The 16,471-nt window shown below is 35.4% G+C and overlaps 1 protein-coding gene across 2 annotated transcripts in view; it reads left to right on the forward strand.

Moving 5' to 3' along the window:
• The window catches only part of GABRA1 (gamma-aminobutyric acid type A receptor subunit alpha1), a 54,454-nt gene that overhangs the window by 13,409 nt on the left and 24,574 nt on the right, over positions 1-16,471 (forward strand). For both annotated transcript variants that reach the window (XM_036920196.2, XM_036920276.2), the window contains exons 4-6: positions 3,898-3,965; positions 10,896-11,116; positions 13,886-13,968. In XM_036920196.2, coding sequence (XP_036776091.1) covers positions 3,898-3,965; positions 10,896-11,116; positions 13,886-13,968 — 372 coding nt within the window. The remainder of the gene's footprint in view (positions 1-3,897; positions 3,966-10,895; positions 11,117-13,885; positions 13,969-16,471) is intronic.

The following is a 16,471-nucleotide window of genomic DNA, read 5'->3' on the forward strand; positions in this document are numbered from 1 at the left end:
GAAAGGATTATTGTGAAGAAAATATTTGATTGAAAAAATTATTTGCTAATTAATTTGCTCTTTGAATATCTCTTCCAACTGAGTTATTTTAATTGATTTCCATTTTCAGGCAATTTCCTAGTTACATAAGGTGTTCATTCATGTTTAACTTCGGTTAGGTGTATGATTGTTCTGGCTGAACTGCATTAGAAGTTCCTGACTCATGTTGTATGCTCTTAAATAAGATACTTCAAAGCATAAAAATAGCTGGATTTTTCCTCATGTGATCCATAGAAAGGCCTTAAGTACTTTCTAGGTATTTCTGATAACACTTTAGAGTCCAGGGCTAAGTCAACAAAGTTTGTTATTAGGATAAAGTTTGCTTTTTTTGGCAAAGAAATGGTGGTTTGAAGTCAAGACCTCCCTAGGTCCAGCACCAGGCTTAAATAGAAGATGTGCTCATATGTGCTTTGGCTGAGGTCTAGGGGAATAGTAAGGAAACTTCTTTTACAGTGGATTTATGTGGATGGTATTCTAGGGAATGTTTAATTTTTCATATTTTTCTGAAATTTCTAAACTTATGCTATGAAGATCTATTTTGTTTTATTTTCAATAAACAACATAATGTATTATATTCACCTCAGGCTTACCCTAAAGCTTTTGTAATGTTTTAGAGTTGCATTTCCAAATAAGTTTGGGAAACAGAAGGGTAAGCAAGGTTGAGCACATTTATTTGAAACATGATTTCTTAGAGACATTAGCATGCTAATGTTCATGACGAATCTACCAGAGGCATATATAATAAGCAGAGATTTCCAGCAATAGGAACTTTTTGTCCCCCTGGACTCTCACTAACAGCTGATGACAAACCAGGAAAGCTGGGTGTGTGGCAAGGGATGTATATTAGACGGGAAACTTCTCCTCTTCTAGATGGCATCCCTGATTTCATTGCACTGTGCTTTCTCTTCTAATGCCTCTGCTCACCTCTTCCATTTAATAGTTGAGATGTCACTACAGTCCCCCATAGGCAACCTTCATTTTGGGGATTTGGAAATTTTGTTACCTTTAGCTGGGGATTTGTGAATATGTTGGGAAGAAAAGGGATAAACAGAGCAAAAATCAGCAGCTTTTTAAGGAAATCTGTATAATTAGTGTACATGGTGGGTAGGTCATCTGAGAGACTCCTGAGGAGAGGGCTTTTGGTCAGGATACATACCTTGGAATATTACAGTGGTGAGTTTTGGAGAATATCAGAAGGAGGTGGCTAGTAAAAAATACAATGAAGCACTTGAAGATGATGAGCTGGTATGACATATGCATTTAGGGACAAGGATAGATAAAAGATTAAAGAAATAGACTTTTAAAATGTGGTTATAACCATTTATGTGAACTGCTTTCCACTTATGCCTAATCCCTGTGTGGCACAGTAACAATTATGTGTGGCAATAAATGTATGTAAACTTAACCATGCTTTATATTCTATTTGATTGGTACAGGAATGTTTATAAGTAGGCTTTTTGGCCTTTCTAAATTGTTTCTTATGTAGCATAGTCATTTACCAACATCTATAAACAGCAGAGACAAATGGCTCATGTATTTGGCAAGAAGATAGCTCACTTCTTCAGAGCATTTTATCATGCTAGATAAAACAGATTGGTTACTCATAAAACATCTGGTAAGCCAATTTTTGTAAAGCTAGCCATCTTGAGGAGTTACCTCAAAGTGAAGAAATTATGGCCTCCTTACACTGAAGAAATAGATGATGGTGATAAAGGCCAGGAGAGCTGTCCCGTGCTGCCAGCCACCTCCAAGTATGCAGACAGGGATGTGTATATATTTATTTCCCAGGAGAGTATGCATTTAATGGTTGATCCTGCTCAAAAAATAAAAATGAAAGAACAGACATCATTTAATTCCATAGATGCCACTCAAATTCATAAAATACCTACCATAACCTTATAGTTTATAATCTGGAAAGAAACTCAACCTTGGAAACAAAATGAAGTGGAGTTAACCAATTTGAAAAGACAAAAAAAAAAAGAAAAGAGTGTCTGATTATCTCAAGACTTATGTAGAAGAAAATGTAGATATTAATTCTTGTTGATCACGCAATTTAGGGTGCTATTAATTCCAAGGAATGAATCTATAAAAAAAGACATAAAATTATTTCCAATAAGGGGCATACCTGGTTCACAGGGAATGAAAATATGCCCAGTTCTCTATTGTCTGTTGTCTTTCTTTTTGTCCTTTTTCCATAACAATAATTGCATATTATATCAAAGAAAATCCAAGTGATGGCTCCTTTATTTGATCTAGAAAGGACTGAAGGAGAAAGAAGAAAAATGAGGTCAATTAATAAGATAAATTCTAGTTTTTGTAAATAGGTAACATATATTTTCTTTTTATTATTGTTTTAATTGAAAGTCAGTTCTGACATTCTAATGAATTGTGGGCTCTTGACAGAGTTTTAAGAAATAACAGATGTTTAAGTTAAGAAAAGGAGTCAGTCTTGTAAAAATATATACATGGAAAGAAGGTCTACAATAGCGAGAGATGTACTATTGGGGAAATGGCTACTGTAAGGGGTGAGAATGAGCAGTGTTTTGAGAGGCTCATGGTTAATACTGCTGACACATCACTGATGGTGCTCTTCTCAGGCTGCACAGTTAGAGCTGAAGTTGGAAGTGAATTCTAAAAACACAACTGTGTTTTTTTATTGTCCCAAAAGATGTCTTCTATTTTGAAGTTTTTAAAGGATAAACCCCAGATAATTCTTATGTCAAGAAGCTCATTTAAGCATTTTGAAGCCAATGGAATTGTTTGCCAAAAGAAAAAGACAAAAAATATTAGATTGATTATTCAAGGAACCATCTCTACCTCCAAAGTAATTTATCACTTGAGGTATACATTATATATAGTGTATAGCATTACCTCCTTAAGAGAAAGTTATACTGAAAGTACTGTTTAAAAGTGAGTTGCTGAGGGATAAAATTCTTGATTTTCAAAATAATTAATCATTTCATGTATTAGAACATTTTTTCAATGACCACAGACACAAAAGTCCTGATAAATTTAATGAATTGCTTACGATACTGGACTGTTGTTAGAGCTAAACATCAAAATTACAAAATCATTTTTTTCATTCTTACGTCTCAAGAAATTTTTCCCTTTTATATAAGCAACATTTTTCTTTCTTTCTTTCTTTTTTTTTTGGTGAGTGACTGTTATTTCCTTGAAAATGTCTGTGGTGAGTTGTCACCAAACCATAAGTGTGTTTTATTGGTTGATATCTATGCCTCAGAGACCAATAAAATAAAATCACATTGAACTTGAAATACAATCCATTAAATGAACTTCTCTGTGCCGTAGTATGTCAAAACTGAAGATATTTATATAGACTGGTCAGATTTTTCCCAGGGAATAATTTAGATAATTCAGTTATGATTTAGGGCCAGAAAGTAATCATTTATAAAACAAAGCCTTGAGCCTTTCAAGAGTTAATAAAGCTTGCCGCAGTATACTGTGTACTTTCCAAGAGTAGCCTAAATACCTGGAGAATCCGGCAAGCTGTGTGAGAATATTTAAGGTTAAACCATACCCACAGGCTGCCATATTTGTATTACAATGTGAAAGATTTGGATCATTTAGGAAAGTTTGTCCATTCTTGGAGAATTTATTAAGCAGCAGCTGACTTCTCCATAAAGTCTCTGCCTCCCAAAGTGGCATATTTAGGCTCCATTCTCCATTGAAAAATATTAACTGTGAAATTTCATGTGTAAGCAGTAAATTATCAGTACTACACAGTGGATCAATTTTAGAAATAGCTAATCAAAGCCAATAAATTTCCCATTTGGGTGTGGTGAGATCTAATAAGGGCTGTTGATAGATATTCACTGTCTCAATTTCCTGCTTCATCAGAGCGTGTAACTGAAGTGAAGACTGACATCTTCGTCACCAGTTTCGGACCCGTTTCAGACCATGATATGGTAAGAGACACAGCATTTTTTGTTTTCTTGGGATATTTTCTAAATTTAACTGTTAAGAGAAAATATGTACTGAGTATTTAGGAAGCAACTTGAAGTAACTTAGCTGTATCTTTTTGTCTATTTGTGCATAATATATAATATATGTAATACTTGTATCATAGAAAATAACCATTAATTTCCCAGACCAGGCCTATTTGTGGCTATCAACCATTGCATTCTTCTTTTTTTCCCCATCCCTGAAATGATTGCTTTGACTTGGTTTAACTCTGTAAGTGAAATAGTGCAAGTTACCTTACATTTTAGTTAGGAGAATGTGTTGATTCAAGGATGCTGGGTAGTCAGCGCTGTTTTGAATGGCCATAAACATCATGATTTCTGAATTATTTTTGGCTAACAAAGAGAAATGATTAGAAAAAACGAGTGCATACTTGGCCAGAATTAGAGAAATAGTTAAAATGCACCAGTGGGAAATGTTCAGCTTCACTGCAAAAGGCATTCATAAAAGTATTAACCAAGAGTGGGATTAGAATGAACACATGCCTGTTCTTTACCCAACCCAAAGAAAGTAAAATGGATTTATTTTCTATCTGATGGAAATTTGTAAATCAGTAGGGTTATAGAAAATATTTGTAAGATATGTAGTATTTTTGAACTCATAACAGTCAAGCTTCTATATAAGCAAAAAATAAAGAGGCCATGAAGACACATCACTGTGAATATTTCAAAGTATATTAATTGAATATATTAAAGGCATTATTTTTTAGTGCTTCTTTTATACCACTTTAATATAAAATATTTTGATTTCAAAGTAGCTCAGATGATTCAGAATAAAAATTACAGAAAATACCAATTTGGACCAGCATTTCCCAAAGTGTGGAAATTCATAGACACCCACCTTGGCAGAGTAAAAGCTCTGACAAATCCTGAAGTAAGGAAACCGGTTTACGTACATTTAATTTCACGTTTGCAGTTTGTATTTATCCAAAACCCTGTTTCTTCATGCTACAGTTGTTGGCATTCTGTAGAATTGTATCCTGTGAGTCAAACATTTGGAAATACTGGCTCAAGATAATTAGATAGTTTACATCTTAAGACAGGTTATGAAATGTACCAACTATGAAAAGTAGAGTCAATATATGAGAGACAGCAGAGAGGTGGGTAAGAATACAGACTTCTCAGCCAGAATGCCTGGGTTTATAATCCCAGCTCCTCCATTTATAAGGGTGTATCCTTGGGGAACTTAGTATCTCCCTGCCTCAATTTCTTCATGTATAAGAGAGGGGTAATAATAACAACCCTTATTGGATTATCGCAAGTGTTAAATGAATTAGTACATGTAAAGCACTTAAAAATTCTTGGCATAAAATAACACTCAATAAATGTCAGTCATTATTACTATGCAAGAAATAGAAATATACAAGCTAGCCATTATTGTAGATATATTCCTCTGGCAACTCATCTTATCATTGTGGTCAGTCTGTAAACCACTTTATTGAAATGCTGTGTGATACAATATTTTTTGCCAAACTGATTGCTCTCTGAGTACCTACTGTGATTCTCCCACATTGGAACTCAAGTCTTCCCACACTATTCTCCTATGCTACTTTTCTAATTAAGAATACTTAACAGATTTCATATTTAGTTCTCTGCCTGTATTCCATATAATCCATAAGTAATCTTACTACTTGTTTTCAGTTGTTCCCAATATTGACTATTGACTTTAGTCATCTGCTTAAATTCTGCTTTCTGTGAGGCAGCACCAACTGGGGTTAGCAAACTGGCTTTTGGATTCGGACGGACTGAATTCCAATCTCACTATGACCTTAGCAAATCACTCAGGCTTATAAGGCTCAAACTCTCTTAAATGAATATATTACTTTAACTACCTCTCCTGTAAGATGGTTAGGAACTTTAAATGAGATATGTAAATAATATCTATTGATAGGACTCGATAAATAGCTTTTATCATTTTTGCCTCTGAACCTCTTGTCATACCATGTACCCTTCACAGTAATTTCCTCTATTCTCCACCCATGTAAGTCCTGTATTTCCATATAGGCCCAAACAAGAACCAAACGCTTTATAACTTTTTTTATTAATCCAATAACAAATTAACTTTCCCTTTCTGCATTCTATTAACCTTTATTGACTATAAAATACAATTTAGCTTTTGGCCTCATATATAACACTGTTTTTTAAAGTCATGTTCTTATACAAGTATCTTAATTTCTAAAGTGATGCCAAAAAACATAAAGACATACTTCTTTGACATCCCTTACTGCTGCTGGTTTATAGTAAGGGTTGAAGTACTACTATTTGGTGATATGTTAATTAGGATTCTATATTATCTTTAAAAAACATTATGCTATTATGGGTATCAATAAATAAGACTCTCTTTCGTATCTGAATTCTAACTTTTTGAGAAATAAGTCAATAGAGTAAGGTATACGGAAAATGTCAATGTCTTATTATTCATAGTGATGAGAGTGCAGAAGGTGACTTATATCTGCAGACAAATGGGTTTCCAGGGAGTAAACCTCAGGATCAGCCTGATTGAGCCACTCAGTTAACAGGCAGTGTTGGCCTCCCTCTGTCAGGGTGTAGACCATCCATGTAGAACTCCTAGCATCAAGGAACACAGCAGAATTTGTGAGTTTTATGGACAGCCAACATTCAAAATGGAAAAGAGGAAGAGACTGAGATAGGCAGGACTGATTTCTTCTTCCAGATTCACCCATCAAATTAAATGATTCCTCCTTCCTTCCCTCCCCAAATAAAAGAGTGTAAAGGAATGGAGAGCATTCAGAAGCTTTACACTGATGAAGCTCTCGACGGAAACATCAAGAGAGGGGCTGCAGCATTGCAAACATCACACCAATAATATTATTTCTCCTCCTCCACGTACTACCACTAATAATAATTTAAAATGGCTATTTTCTCTCTCTGTCTCTGGCACCTAGCATAATGCCTCACAAAGAGGAGTTGATAAGGGGCAGTGCTCAAATAAACCCATATGCCTTCAAAAACTTTTCTCCTAAAAATACTTCGCATGACTTTGAATTGTTGGTTTAGATTAGTTATTTAAAAAACCAATGTCTTTTTTTAAAGGAGCACGCTAGGATTTTTGATACACCATTAAGTCTGTAATTATCATGAATTATTTTTCATATATGGCCTTTGGTCAAATATCAGATAGGAAGAATGGGCAGAGTATCTAAGCTAATGATACTCCCTATTGCCTAAAACTCTTGAATCAGTATTGAATTGTTCTATCAAAGGATCAAATTAGCCATAAGTCTGTAACTGATTTGCCAAGTGGCTAATAGAAATTACACCTGAGCACATTGTTTGAGAAGATTAATCATTTAAACCACATTATGGGAAAATTATGCATAAGAAAGAGCAGTATGATTTAGAGGTTATCAAAATTAGAAGACAGAATGACAAAGCTATTTTTCAAGTTAGGAAAAGCTTTGTAGCTTTTAAAGTGAGAACTAAAAAGAATCTAATTAATAATAATAACCATAACAACATGCAACATTATGAATGTTTATAATATGTTAGCGCCATGCTATGGGTTTTATAGATCATATTTCATCTAATTCTCTTGCCAAATATTGTAGCTAAGTATTGCTATTATCCACATTTTCCAGGAGTACAGTGACCCAGCTAAGTAGTAGTTTGAACTCAGGCTGTCTGGCCCTAGAGACTCCACAGGTCTCAAGGTGTCTAACTTCATCTGGAATAGAAAACAAAACTAGGGCAACTCCTTAACTTTATTTTTAAAACCATTAATTGGCAATCAAATAGCCCATTCCCAGGGCACTAGGTTCTGACAGAAATATCCAGGTAGCACATTCACAAAGCCCTGTTTTCCACAGTGCTTAAAATGTATGAAGTCACAGCTGTATGTGGTGATAAATGGTGCAAACGGGAACACTTCAAAACGATACTTATTTAGGAACATAACAGCTGGCTTGTTCCAGACTTCAGAATAAGATTCACATTCCCCAGGGACCTACTCGATTGAACAGGGTAACTTGGAGGGACTATTCTCTAGAGTGGCAGCTGAAACACCAATCCTTGAACAACTTCTTCACCAGAGCTTCCTATTTGTTCACTCTTCTGTGGCGTCTTCTCTTTTGCCTTGTTGTTGCTTTGCTTAGTTAATAACCACCTTCTCACTTTCCTTAGGTTTTCTGTCCTACCACCCTTCCAAAGACATAGCACAATTTCATTCCCAGCTACATAGAAATCTAATAGGAATTTGTGCAATTAAAACATAAAATGGGAGACAAATAACAACTCCTAACATGTATTGAGAACTTCCTATATTTCAGACATTTCTTCAAGCTGTTCACTTGTATTAACTCACTTCTCACAATAGGCAAGCAATGAGTACAGTCATGATCCCACATTATGGATTGGAAACTGGGGCTTAGAGAAAGTAAGGAAATGACCCCAGGACATTCATCTGACAGGCGGACAATTCATTTCCAGTTAGCAGGTTTAGAACTGACATCCATAACCGTTTTGCTGTGGCTCTGCCCTCTCCTCCTAACTGTTCCCCCTTCCTCAAGAAGGAACCCCGGCCCATCTTGGTCTAAGGAACTGTGAGCATGAGGGTGAGGTCCTACTGAGAGCCGCCTGCCACTACCACGGCGATATTGCAAGGAAAGCTCTCAGGAAATGGGAGACCAAATATATTTACCCTCTTGAATAGCCAGGATCTGATCATTTTCAACTGCTTTTATTTCAGTTTTTATTTCTACTTCTAACAGAGGGGAACATTGAAATGGAAGCTTATCCAGTTAATTTTGCTCTGTGTGTGTGTGTGTGTGTGTGTGTGTGCAAGTTCTTCAAAACTTATGTGCCCAGTACAGTATCTGAAGGGAGCATATCTTAAATAAATTTAGGGAGTTTATTGTCTGCCATTAGCACAGGTAAATAAAGCTGGCTAGAAATATGATAAACATAAATATCAAGACTGTGGCAAATTTTGACATAATTTCTTGGACTCATTGCCTTTGTGAAATATCTTGTCAAAGGTTTGATAATAAATGTATTTTATGTTTATTTTGACCATTTATTTTATTTAAAAAAATCTTGGATCTAGGAAATAAATGAACAAAGTTTTTAGATTCATGGGATCAGTTTAAACATCCTTGGAACCTAAATTTACATGTGGTCATCCCCTCTTTTGTTGACAAGGCTAAAGGAATTCAGCTGGACACAGAATAGAGCTAATGTGGCTGATTCCTGAATAACAGAAATATCATCATTACCATATCCTTATTGCATGAGCTTGTTTTTGTCCAGAAAAGAGAACATGCACAGCCCAGAGTAAATCCATCCACTCTGCTTCCCTGGCAAGCACTGGGACTCTGTCACTTCCTGATATAATTCACAGACTCCCTTCCCATTTCTCCCTTCATGCAAAAATACTCTGTCCTACTCCTCTGTGAGTTTTTCTTACAGCATCCGAATCTAAACAGGTTCTCCCTCTGCTGAATTTAGCAGATGCTTAACAAATGTTTCTTGGTGAGTAGAGTCCTATGTCACATAACTCAGTGCCTTCATCTGCCACTTCCCGAGACAGAAAAACCTAAACAAGTAAGGTATCTTCTCTGGCCTACAAAGACGACTGGCATCATGTTACACCTCCTTGTTTCTATCTCAATCAGCATGTAGTACTACACTTCATGCATTATAAACTCTCTAATAAAAATTGTTAGTTACTTGATCAGTAAGGACTCGGCAATGACAAATGTGCACCAGAAAGATGAACTTTCATTCATTCTTTACCCAATCTTGCTTAAACTCTGGGTTAAAGACAGTGGGGTTCATCCACAAAATACCCAAACACAGACATTATTTATTTTGCATGTCCTGAAGATGATAGGTATAAGATTAAAAAAAAAAAGCTTTCTAATGCATCATGGTTTATGAGATTAAGAAAATGTAGTTTGAAGTTTTCAAGTTAGTCTTCCAGTTTGGAGCATGGTAAGATTAATAGAGAATGTGATAATCTTTATTTTAAACCATTGAGTTTCAAATTTAATGTCAGTGTAGTAAGTACTGCAGGGAAGATGGACATATTACCCTTTTCTGTGTTAGGAGCTGGTAAATCACTGCTTGTTTTCAGATTAGCAGATGTTTGTCTCTGGGTATTGCCATAAGGAATTATGTATTTATTCAAATAAATAGGTTCCCTGGCTGTGAATGATGATGAGCTTCACACATTTCTCATGTGTCTTATACACATATAAGAAACACACACTCGCACTCACCTGCATGTTCTCCATTCTTTTTGGGGGCGGGGAAGATCCACATTACCAGTGAAACATTCCTGATTTTCATAATCTTCTTCACTGTGTGGAACTGACAGCCTATATACATTCTCCGTGGAAGAAAATGTTTATTGGTCAAAAAAGAGATGGAATTGTCACCCCCACATTAAATCCATGAATGATTTGGGATTAGGTGGGAGGTTTTCAGAGACCATGGGAGGGTCCCCCAATCATGCTTTATCTTTATAATTGGAATAATCCAATTTAAACAGTTTTCTCTATGTAATAATCTTTAACATTGACTTTATTTAAAGAGTATTTGATCTCTTCAAACGTGGGTGTAGTAGAGGCAGGTGGGAGTACGATGTTACTTTCCTTTCACATATCCTAGGAAATAATCAGCAGAATTATTCTGAACAAGAAATACTTCAGGAATTTAAGGTATTTTAAAAAATGATTATGCCAGCAAATGCTTCACCTGATGCCAAGATGTACAGGCCACCAAACATCTACTTCTAGAACCATCACCTAACTCATATTTCACTTCTAAAATTGCAAAAATTATGCATCATCTGTGTAAGCTATTTGCATTGCAAAATACAGCACAGTGAACTCTTTGCTATTTTCCAAAATTACCTAGGAATATACAATAGATGTATTTTTCCGTCAAAGCTGGAAGGATGAAAGGTTAAAATTTAAAGGACCCATGACAGTTCTCCGGCTAAATAACCTGATGGCAAGTAAGATCTGGACTCCGGATACGTTTTTTCACAATGGAAAGAAGTCAGTGGCACACAACATGACCATGCCCAATAAGCTCCTGAGGATCACAGAGGATGGCACACTGCTGTACACCATGAGGTACGGGCCACCGCACTGCCGTTCGCGAATCTTCTGTGCCTCTTTCTCTGCCCTATGTAGGGGACCATCATGCTGGTGGGCTGTGGTAGGGCATCTGGTTTCCTGCTTCCCTGTCTTTCAACGTTAGTAATTACTCTACTATGAAAAATAAAGTGGCTGAAGTATTCTACAAGTATTAAAGTGTTAAGTAAAATGATTAGATAATATTTTTAAAAATGTTTACAATATATTATTAAGTAATGCACTCTATCTCTCCAAAATGCTCTAATTCAATATGAGGAAATTCTCCCCTGATTTTTTTATTGAAGTATAGTTAATATACAACCTACTGGTTTCAGGTGTACAATACAGTGATTTGACAATTATATACATTAGGAAATGCTCACTAGGTTAAGTGTAATTACCATCTGTCCTAATACAAAGACATTATAATATTATTGACTATATTCTCTATGCTGTGCTTTTCAACCTTGTGACTTGTTTATTTTATAATTGGAAGTTTGTATATCTTTATCCCCTTCATCTATTTCACCCACTCCCATAGCCCCCTCCTCTATGGCAACCATCAGGTTCTCTGTTTATGAGTCTGTTTCCGTTTTGATTGCTTGTTTGTTTGTTCAATTGTTTTACTTTATCAGTTGCATATATAAGTGAAATCGTATGGTATTTGTATTTCTCTGTCTGGCTTATTTATAGGTCCATCCACGTTTTCCAAATAGCATGATTTCATTCTTTTTTATGGTTGTCCTCTGCCTACTATGAAATTCATATATTTCTGCATTTCAGTAAGGTCTAGGTTAAATTTCTAGAAACAGTCTCAAGGTATATATCTCAAAATGTTTCTACTTAAATGTGAGGAAAAAAATTGAGGGAATATTCAAAATTTTTAAGAAATAGATTCATGTGAAATAATACATTTTGAAGAAGTGTGTGAATTCTCAATGATTTTGTTAGTTAGACTGATATAGATATTCTTAATTTTGCTTAAGTTGAACTCTACAGTACATTTCTATTTTATAAACCTTTCCCCATTTTGAGATTACTGAAAAGCCCAGCTTCTAGATTCCAATAATTTCTTTACAGTTGAATGAAGGAAGCATGTATTAAAGTTATAGATATTTTTAGAGAAAAAAAAGAGAGATGCTTAAAAACATTCCTATGTTATGAGAAATTAAGGGAAGCAGTTCTTTCATATCTAGAGGACTTCTTAGAATGTTGTTTCTGTAGATCTGACCAGTGCTTGGTAATTCAGACCATCCAATTATTCCTTTGGTATGAAAAGGTAATTAAGGCAAAATCCAGGACTTAGTGGATTCTGTTTAGCCGTGAGAATAGAGTGATATTTTAGCTTTGATAAAGCTGCCAGAATTCTTTGCTTTCTATACACAAATATCCAAATGAAAAGAAAAAAAAATGGTTCAAGAGTCATTTAGATGTTGGACTCAAGTAGTAAAAGTGTAATAGGACTCAATGAATGAAAAAGCCCCAAAGAGATAAAGAAACAAGGATTCATGGATATGCTGAGACCTTTCCAGATCATCTAAGCAGGATCTATTCATATTTGAAATAGGAAATATTCTCCTCTCGTAAAATATCCTACCTTGTTTTCAAGCCTAAATCCAGTTTTCTTTCCTCCTAGCTGGCAGTTTTCTGGGGAGGGATTTGTATATACTGCAAATTTTACCAATTAATGGTTTCTGATGTATGCCATGTTCTTCATCAATAACTAGCCTGTATTTCCCATCTCCTAAATTTCTGACCATCTTTGCTAATGTATTATCAATTTCCTTAATAGTTTAAGAATATGAGTTTAATCATTAATTTACAATTTCATATTTTCTTTTATCAACTTTGAAATCTCTTTATGATTTTATTGGCTATAAAGCCATCCTACCACATTTCTTAAGCTATTTAAAATAAGGGCAAATGTATTTTCTGTATTTCTATATTTTATTAAATGTATTAAATATATTTCTATTTTCCTCATGTGAGAAATTTGGGTATAAAATCCCTAATAATTCCATGAAAGGAGAAATTTGTATTTCTAAAATGTATCTCAGTGAATTCCTTCCTTAACTATCCTTCTGAAAATATAAATAGAATTCACATTCCGAGAAGATGGGGAGTAAAGAGAAGCACAGCAGAGTCCTGGCTTCAGTTAGGCAGTGGATTTATAAATACAACTAAATGGTTGGAATATAGTGAGATCACATAGAAACTCTCAAGGAGACTTACATTAATCACAACCACAATCACAAGCCTGAGGACAATTCTTCTGTCACCTATTCCTTTGTTGTTTTATGTATTTGATGCTATTTTAGGGAGGGAGGTAAGGGAGAGCTGCACCAAGGGAAGGAGAAATTCTCTTCTCTTCCTTGCCATCCATGTCTTCTTCTCAACCAAGGAGGTATTAGTATTTATGAAGAATTTGCTCACATCTAATTTTATTCTCAGAAGACTAGCTGTAGCTGCATGGATTTGTTGATGATGTTTGTCTTGGAAAACATCAGCAATGCTTGCCCACCTACAAAATTGGGTGTCACCTGTTTTCTTAAACAAAAAAAAAAATATGGATAGAATTCAGTCATTATTGTAAGGAATCCTTCTTAGATCTTTTGATTATTAACAGCTCAGTATAGTGCTGCAGTTTGTGTCTGTCTTTTCTGCTTTGTTAATATATTTGCTATAGTTAATAACATCCCCGTTGTATTTACCAGGACCTCTCTATAAGGCTCTTGTTTGTATCCTTTATTTCCTTTAATTGATAAGGCTGACAGTGAGAGCTGAATGTCCAATGCATTTGGAGGACTTCCCTATGGATGCCCATGCCTGCCCACTAAAATTTGGAAGCTGTGAGTAAATTTGTTTTAATTTATCTTTATTCTTATAAGAGACCTGTCTTTAAACAAGGCATCTCCACTTAGCTATGTCTGTTAGGGGGACAAATATAGAGCATCATGAAAGTTTAAGTAAGGACTTGCTACAAGTACTTTCTATAAGAAATGATCTTCAATTTCACTTTTTAATGTTTTTTTCAGGAAGGAATTATTCCCTATCCCTTTGACTAGAAAGAATGGATTTAACTACTTAGTGGAAAAATTCTATTTGGGTTGAAGTTATAGTCTTAGAAAAATAAGTGGAGTATGGTGCTTTTACCTCATAATAACATCTGCCTTCCAGTAAATGGGGATCACTGTGTTTATTTTTATATGACTCCTGACCTTTATTTGACCTCAAGAATAATACAAGTTTTTTATTAGATGGAAATATTTGTAGGTGACAAAAGACAATGTATTAGGTGTTTTTTAATAATGAAGCCTACAGATAAAAAATGTTCCCAGAAAAGGATTTGCCCTAGTCTTAGTCTTCAGAAAAGTTCCAGATCTGTTTGGATATCCCATGAAATTCATGTGTATATTAATACTTCTGAAGGTATCCTTCAAAAGATACCTTTATGATAACTTTCTGGGTTTCTACTGTTTGAAAATGTGTAGACACAAGTTGAAGAAACTAAGAGAACTGGCCAGCAGACTGAGTTTCTCTGGCCTTCCTCCAGCCTCTGTCTTTGACTAATGTGCGTGCATAAAGTGAGTGGGAGTAATGTGTTCGTGCAGGGGAGTTACGGACAAGGACTGAGAAGACTCCTGGACTACCTAACCGGCTTTCTGTTCTCACTAGACAGGCAGTCTGAACAACTATTTTGGTGAAAATATGATTCATAGAAGAAAAATAGTGGTAGTGTAGGAAGACAGCAAGCAAAGAAAATAGCAAAGGGCCTTCAGGCTCCTAGCAGCACTAATCATGGAGAGACAACTTTATTTATAAACCTCATTCTATACTGAAACCCAAGGACAAACTACTTCAAAAACTGTCAGCTAAACAGCCTTTGGTGATAACTCCCTCTTCCCCATTCTTTTCCCAATTTAATGTATGTTCTTTGCTATTGATTATTATTATTAGTTTTCTCCTGATTATCAATTTCATTTTTGACAATAATGTTATATATTTTGTGTTACTTATCTGCTAGGCAGTATATTAAACATTTGTATATGCATTAGCTCATCTAATCCACAAGATAACTGTACAGTTAAGAAGATCATACATCCCAGTTTGTTTGGGACAGTACTGATTTATGCCTAATATCTGATGTAATTACTAACACCCTCTCCTTAAAAGATACCTTGTTTTGGACAATGAATTCCATGTTTAGCATACTAGTCAAGTCAGGAATGTTTTCAAGCAGTGAGTATAACTGAAAAAAAGAAGGGTTCGTATTTTCACATGAGATGTATTGCTAGTTGATTGCTGCGTAGTTCAGCATCTGAACAAGGATGATGTCCTTATATAGTCTTCTGATTACAAAATGGCTGCTGCAACTCCAGTCATTGCATTTGCTTTGAACATAAAGAGGAATAATGGACAAAGAAGAAGGAAGTAGCCCCTGTATCAAAATGATAAAAGCTTTCCCTAAAATTCTAACAGACATTTATCACATCTCATTAATCAAAGAAGTGAATATTGATTGTAATTCCAATCACAAAGATGTGATTGCCAGTACTAACTGCAAAGGAGGCTGGGAAGAAATATTTTAACTAGGCACATTATCAGCCTGAAGAAAATTGGAGGTATTTTAGGAAGGAGGAAATGGAAAATGAGTAGAAAACAAAGAGTGCCTCATATAAAAAAACTGAAGTTAAAGAAAAACAAGCTGTTTTTTTTTTTTTACCCCAGAGCCTTTGCACATATTCTCTTCTCATACGGGGCTTACTCTTCCCTTGGCTCTTAGTGTGGCTGGCTTCTTTTATGTCTCTACATCTCAGTATAAATGTCATCTCCTAATGCCTTCCCTGATGACCTATTTACATTTACATACAGATCCACCAGTCTTCTTGATCACAATATGCATTTAATTTATACCATTATCACTGAATAATAATTTGTTTTATTTCTTGGTTAACATTTTTATTGTCTGGGGATTATAAACTCCAGGAGATCAAGATCTAGTTTGTTCAGCATCTCCTAGCACAGAGCCTAGTATAATGTAGGCACTCATTAAAAATTTACTGAGGGGACAAAGATTGCAATAATCACATTTTAAATAACCCTTCAATGTGTAAGTCTCAGCAAAGGTAGCCTCTGAAAAAAAGGTTTAGGACCTGTGGGGAATGAAACTTAAAGAGAGAAGGCTTGGCATGGAAGGGTAGATATCTGAGATCAGTGGGAGAGAGCACCGTGGCCGGTCACCATTGCCTGCCTCTGGTGGGAGAAGCAATGGCGGTTCATTTGCTGTGTAGTCCTTCCTCTGACCCGACCTAATCAGCGCACTTCAGAGATGAAGAGACTGAGATAAAAGCG

This window comes from Manis pentadactyla, chromosome 2 (genome assembly GCF_030020395.1).
Source record: "Manis pentadactyla isolate mManPen7 chromosome 2, mManPen7.hap1, whole genome shotgun sequence".
Classification (NCBI taxonomy): domain Eukaryota; kingdom Metazoa; phylum Chordata; class Mammalia; order Pholidota; family Manidae; genus Manis; species Manis pentadactyla.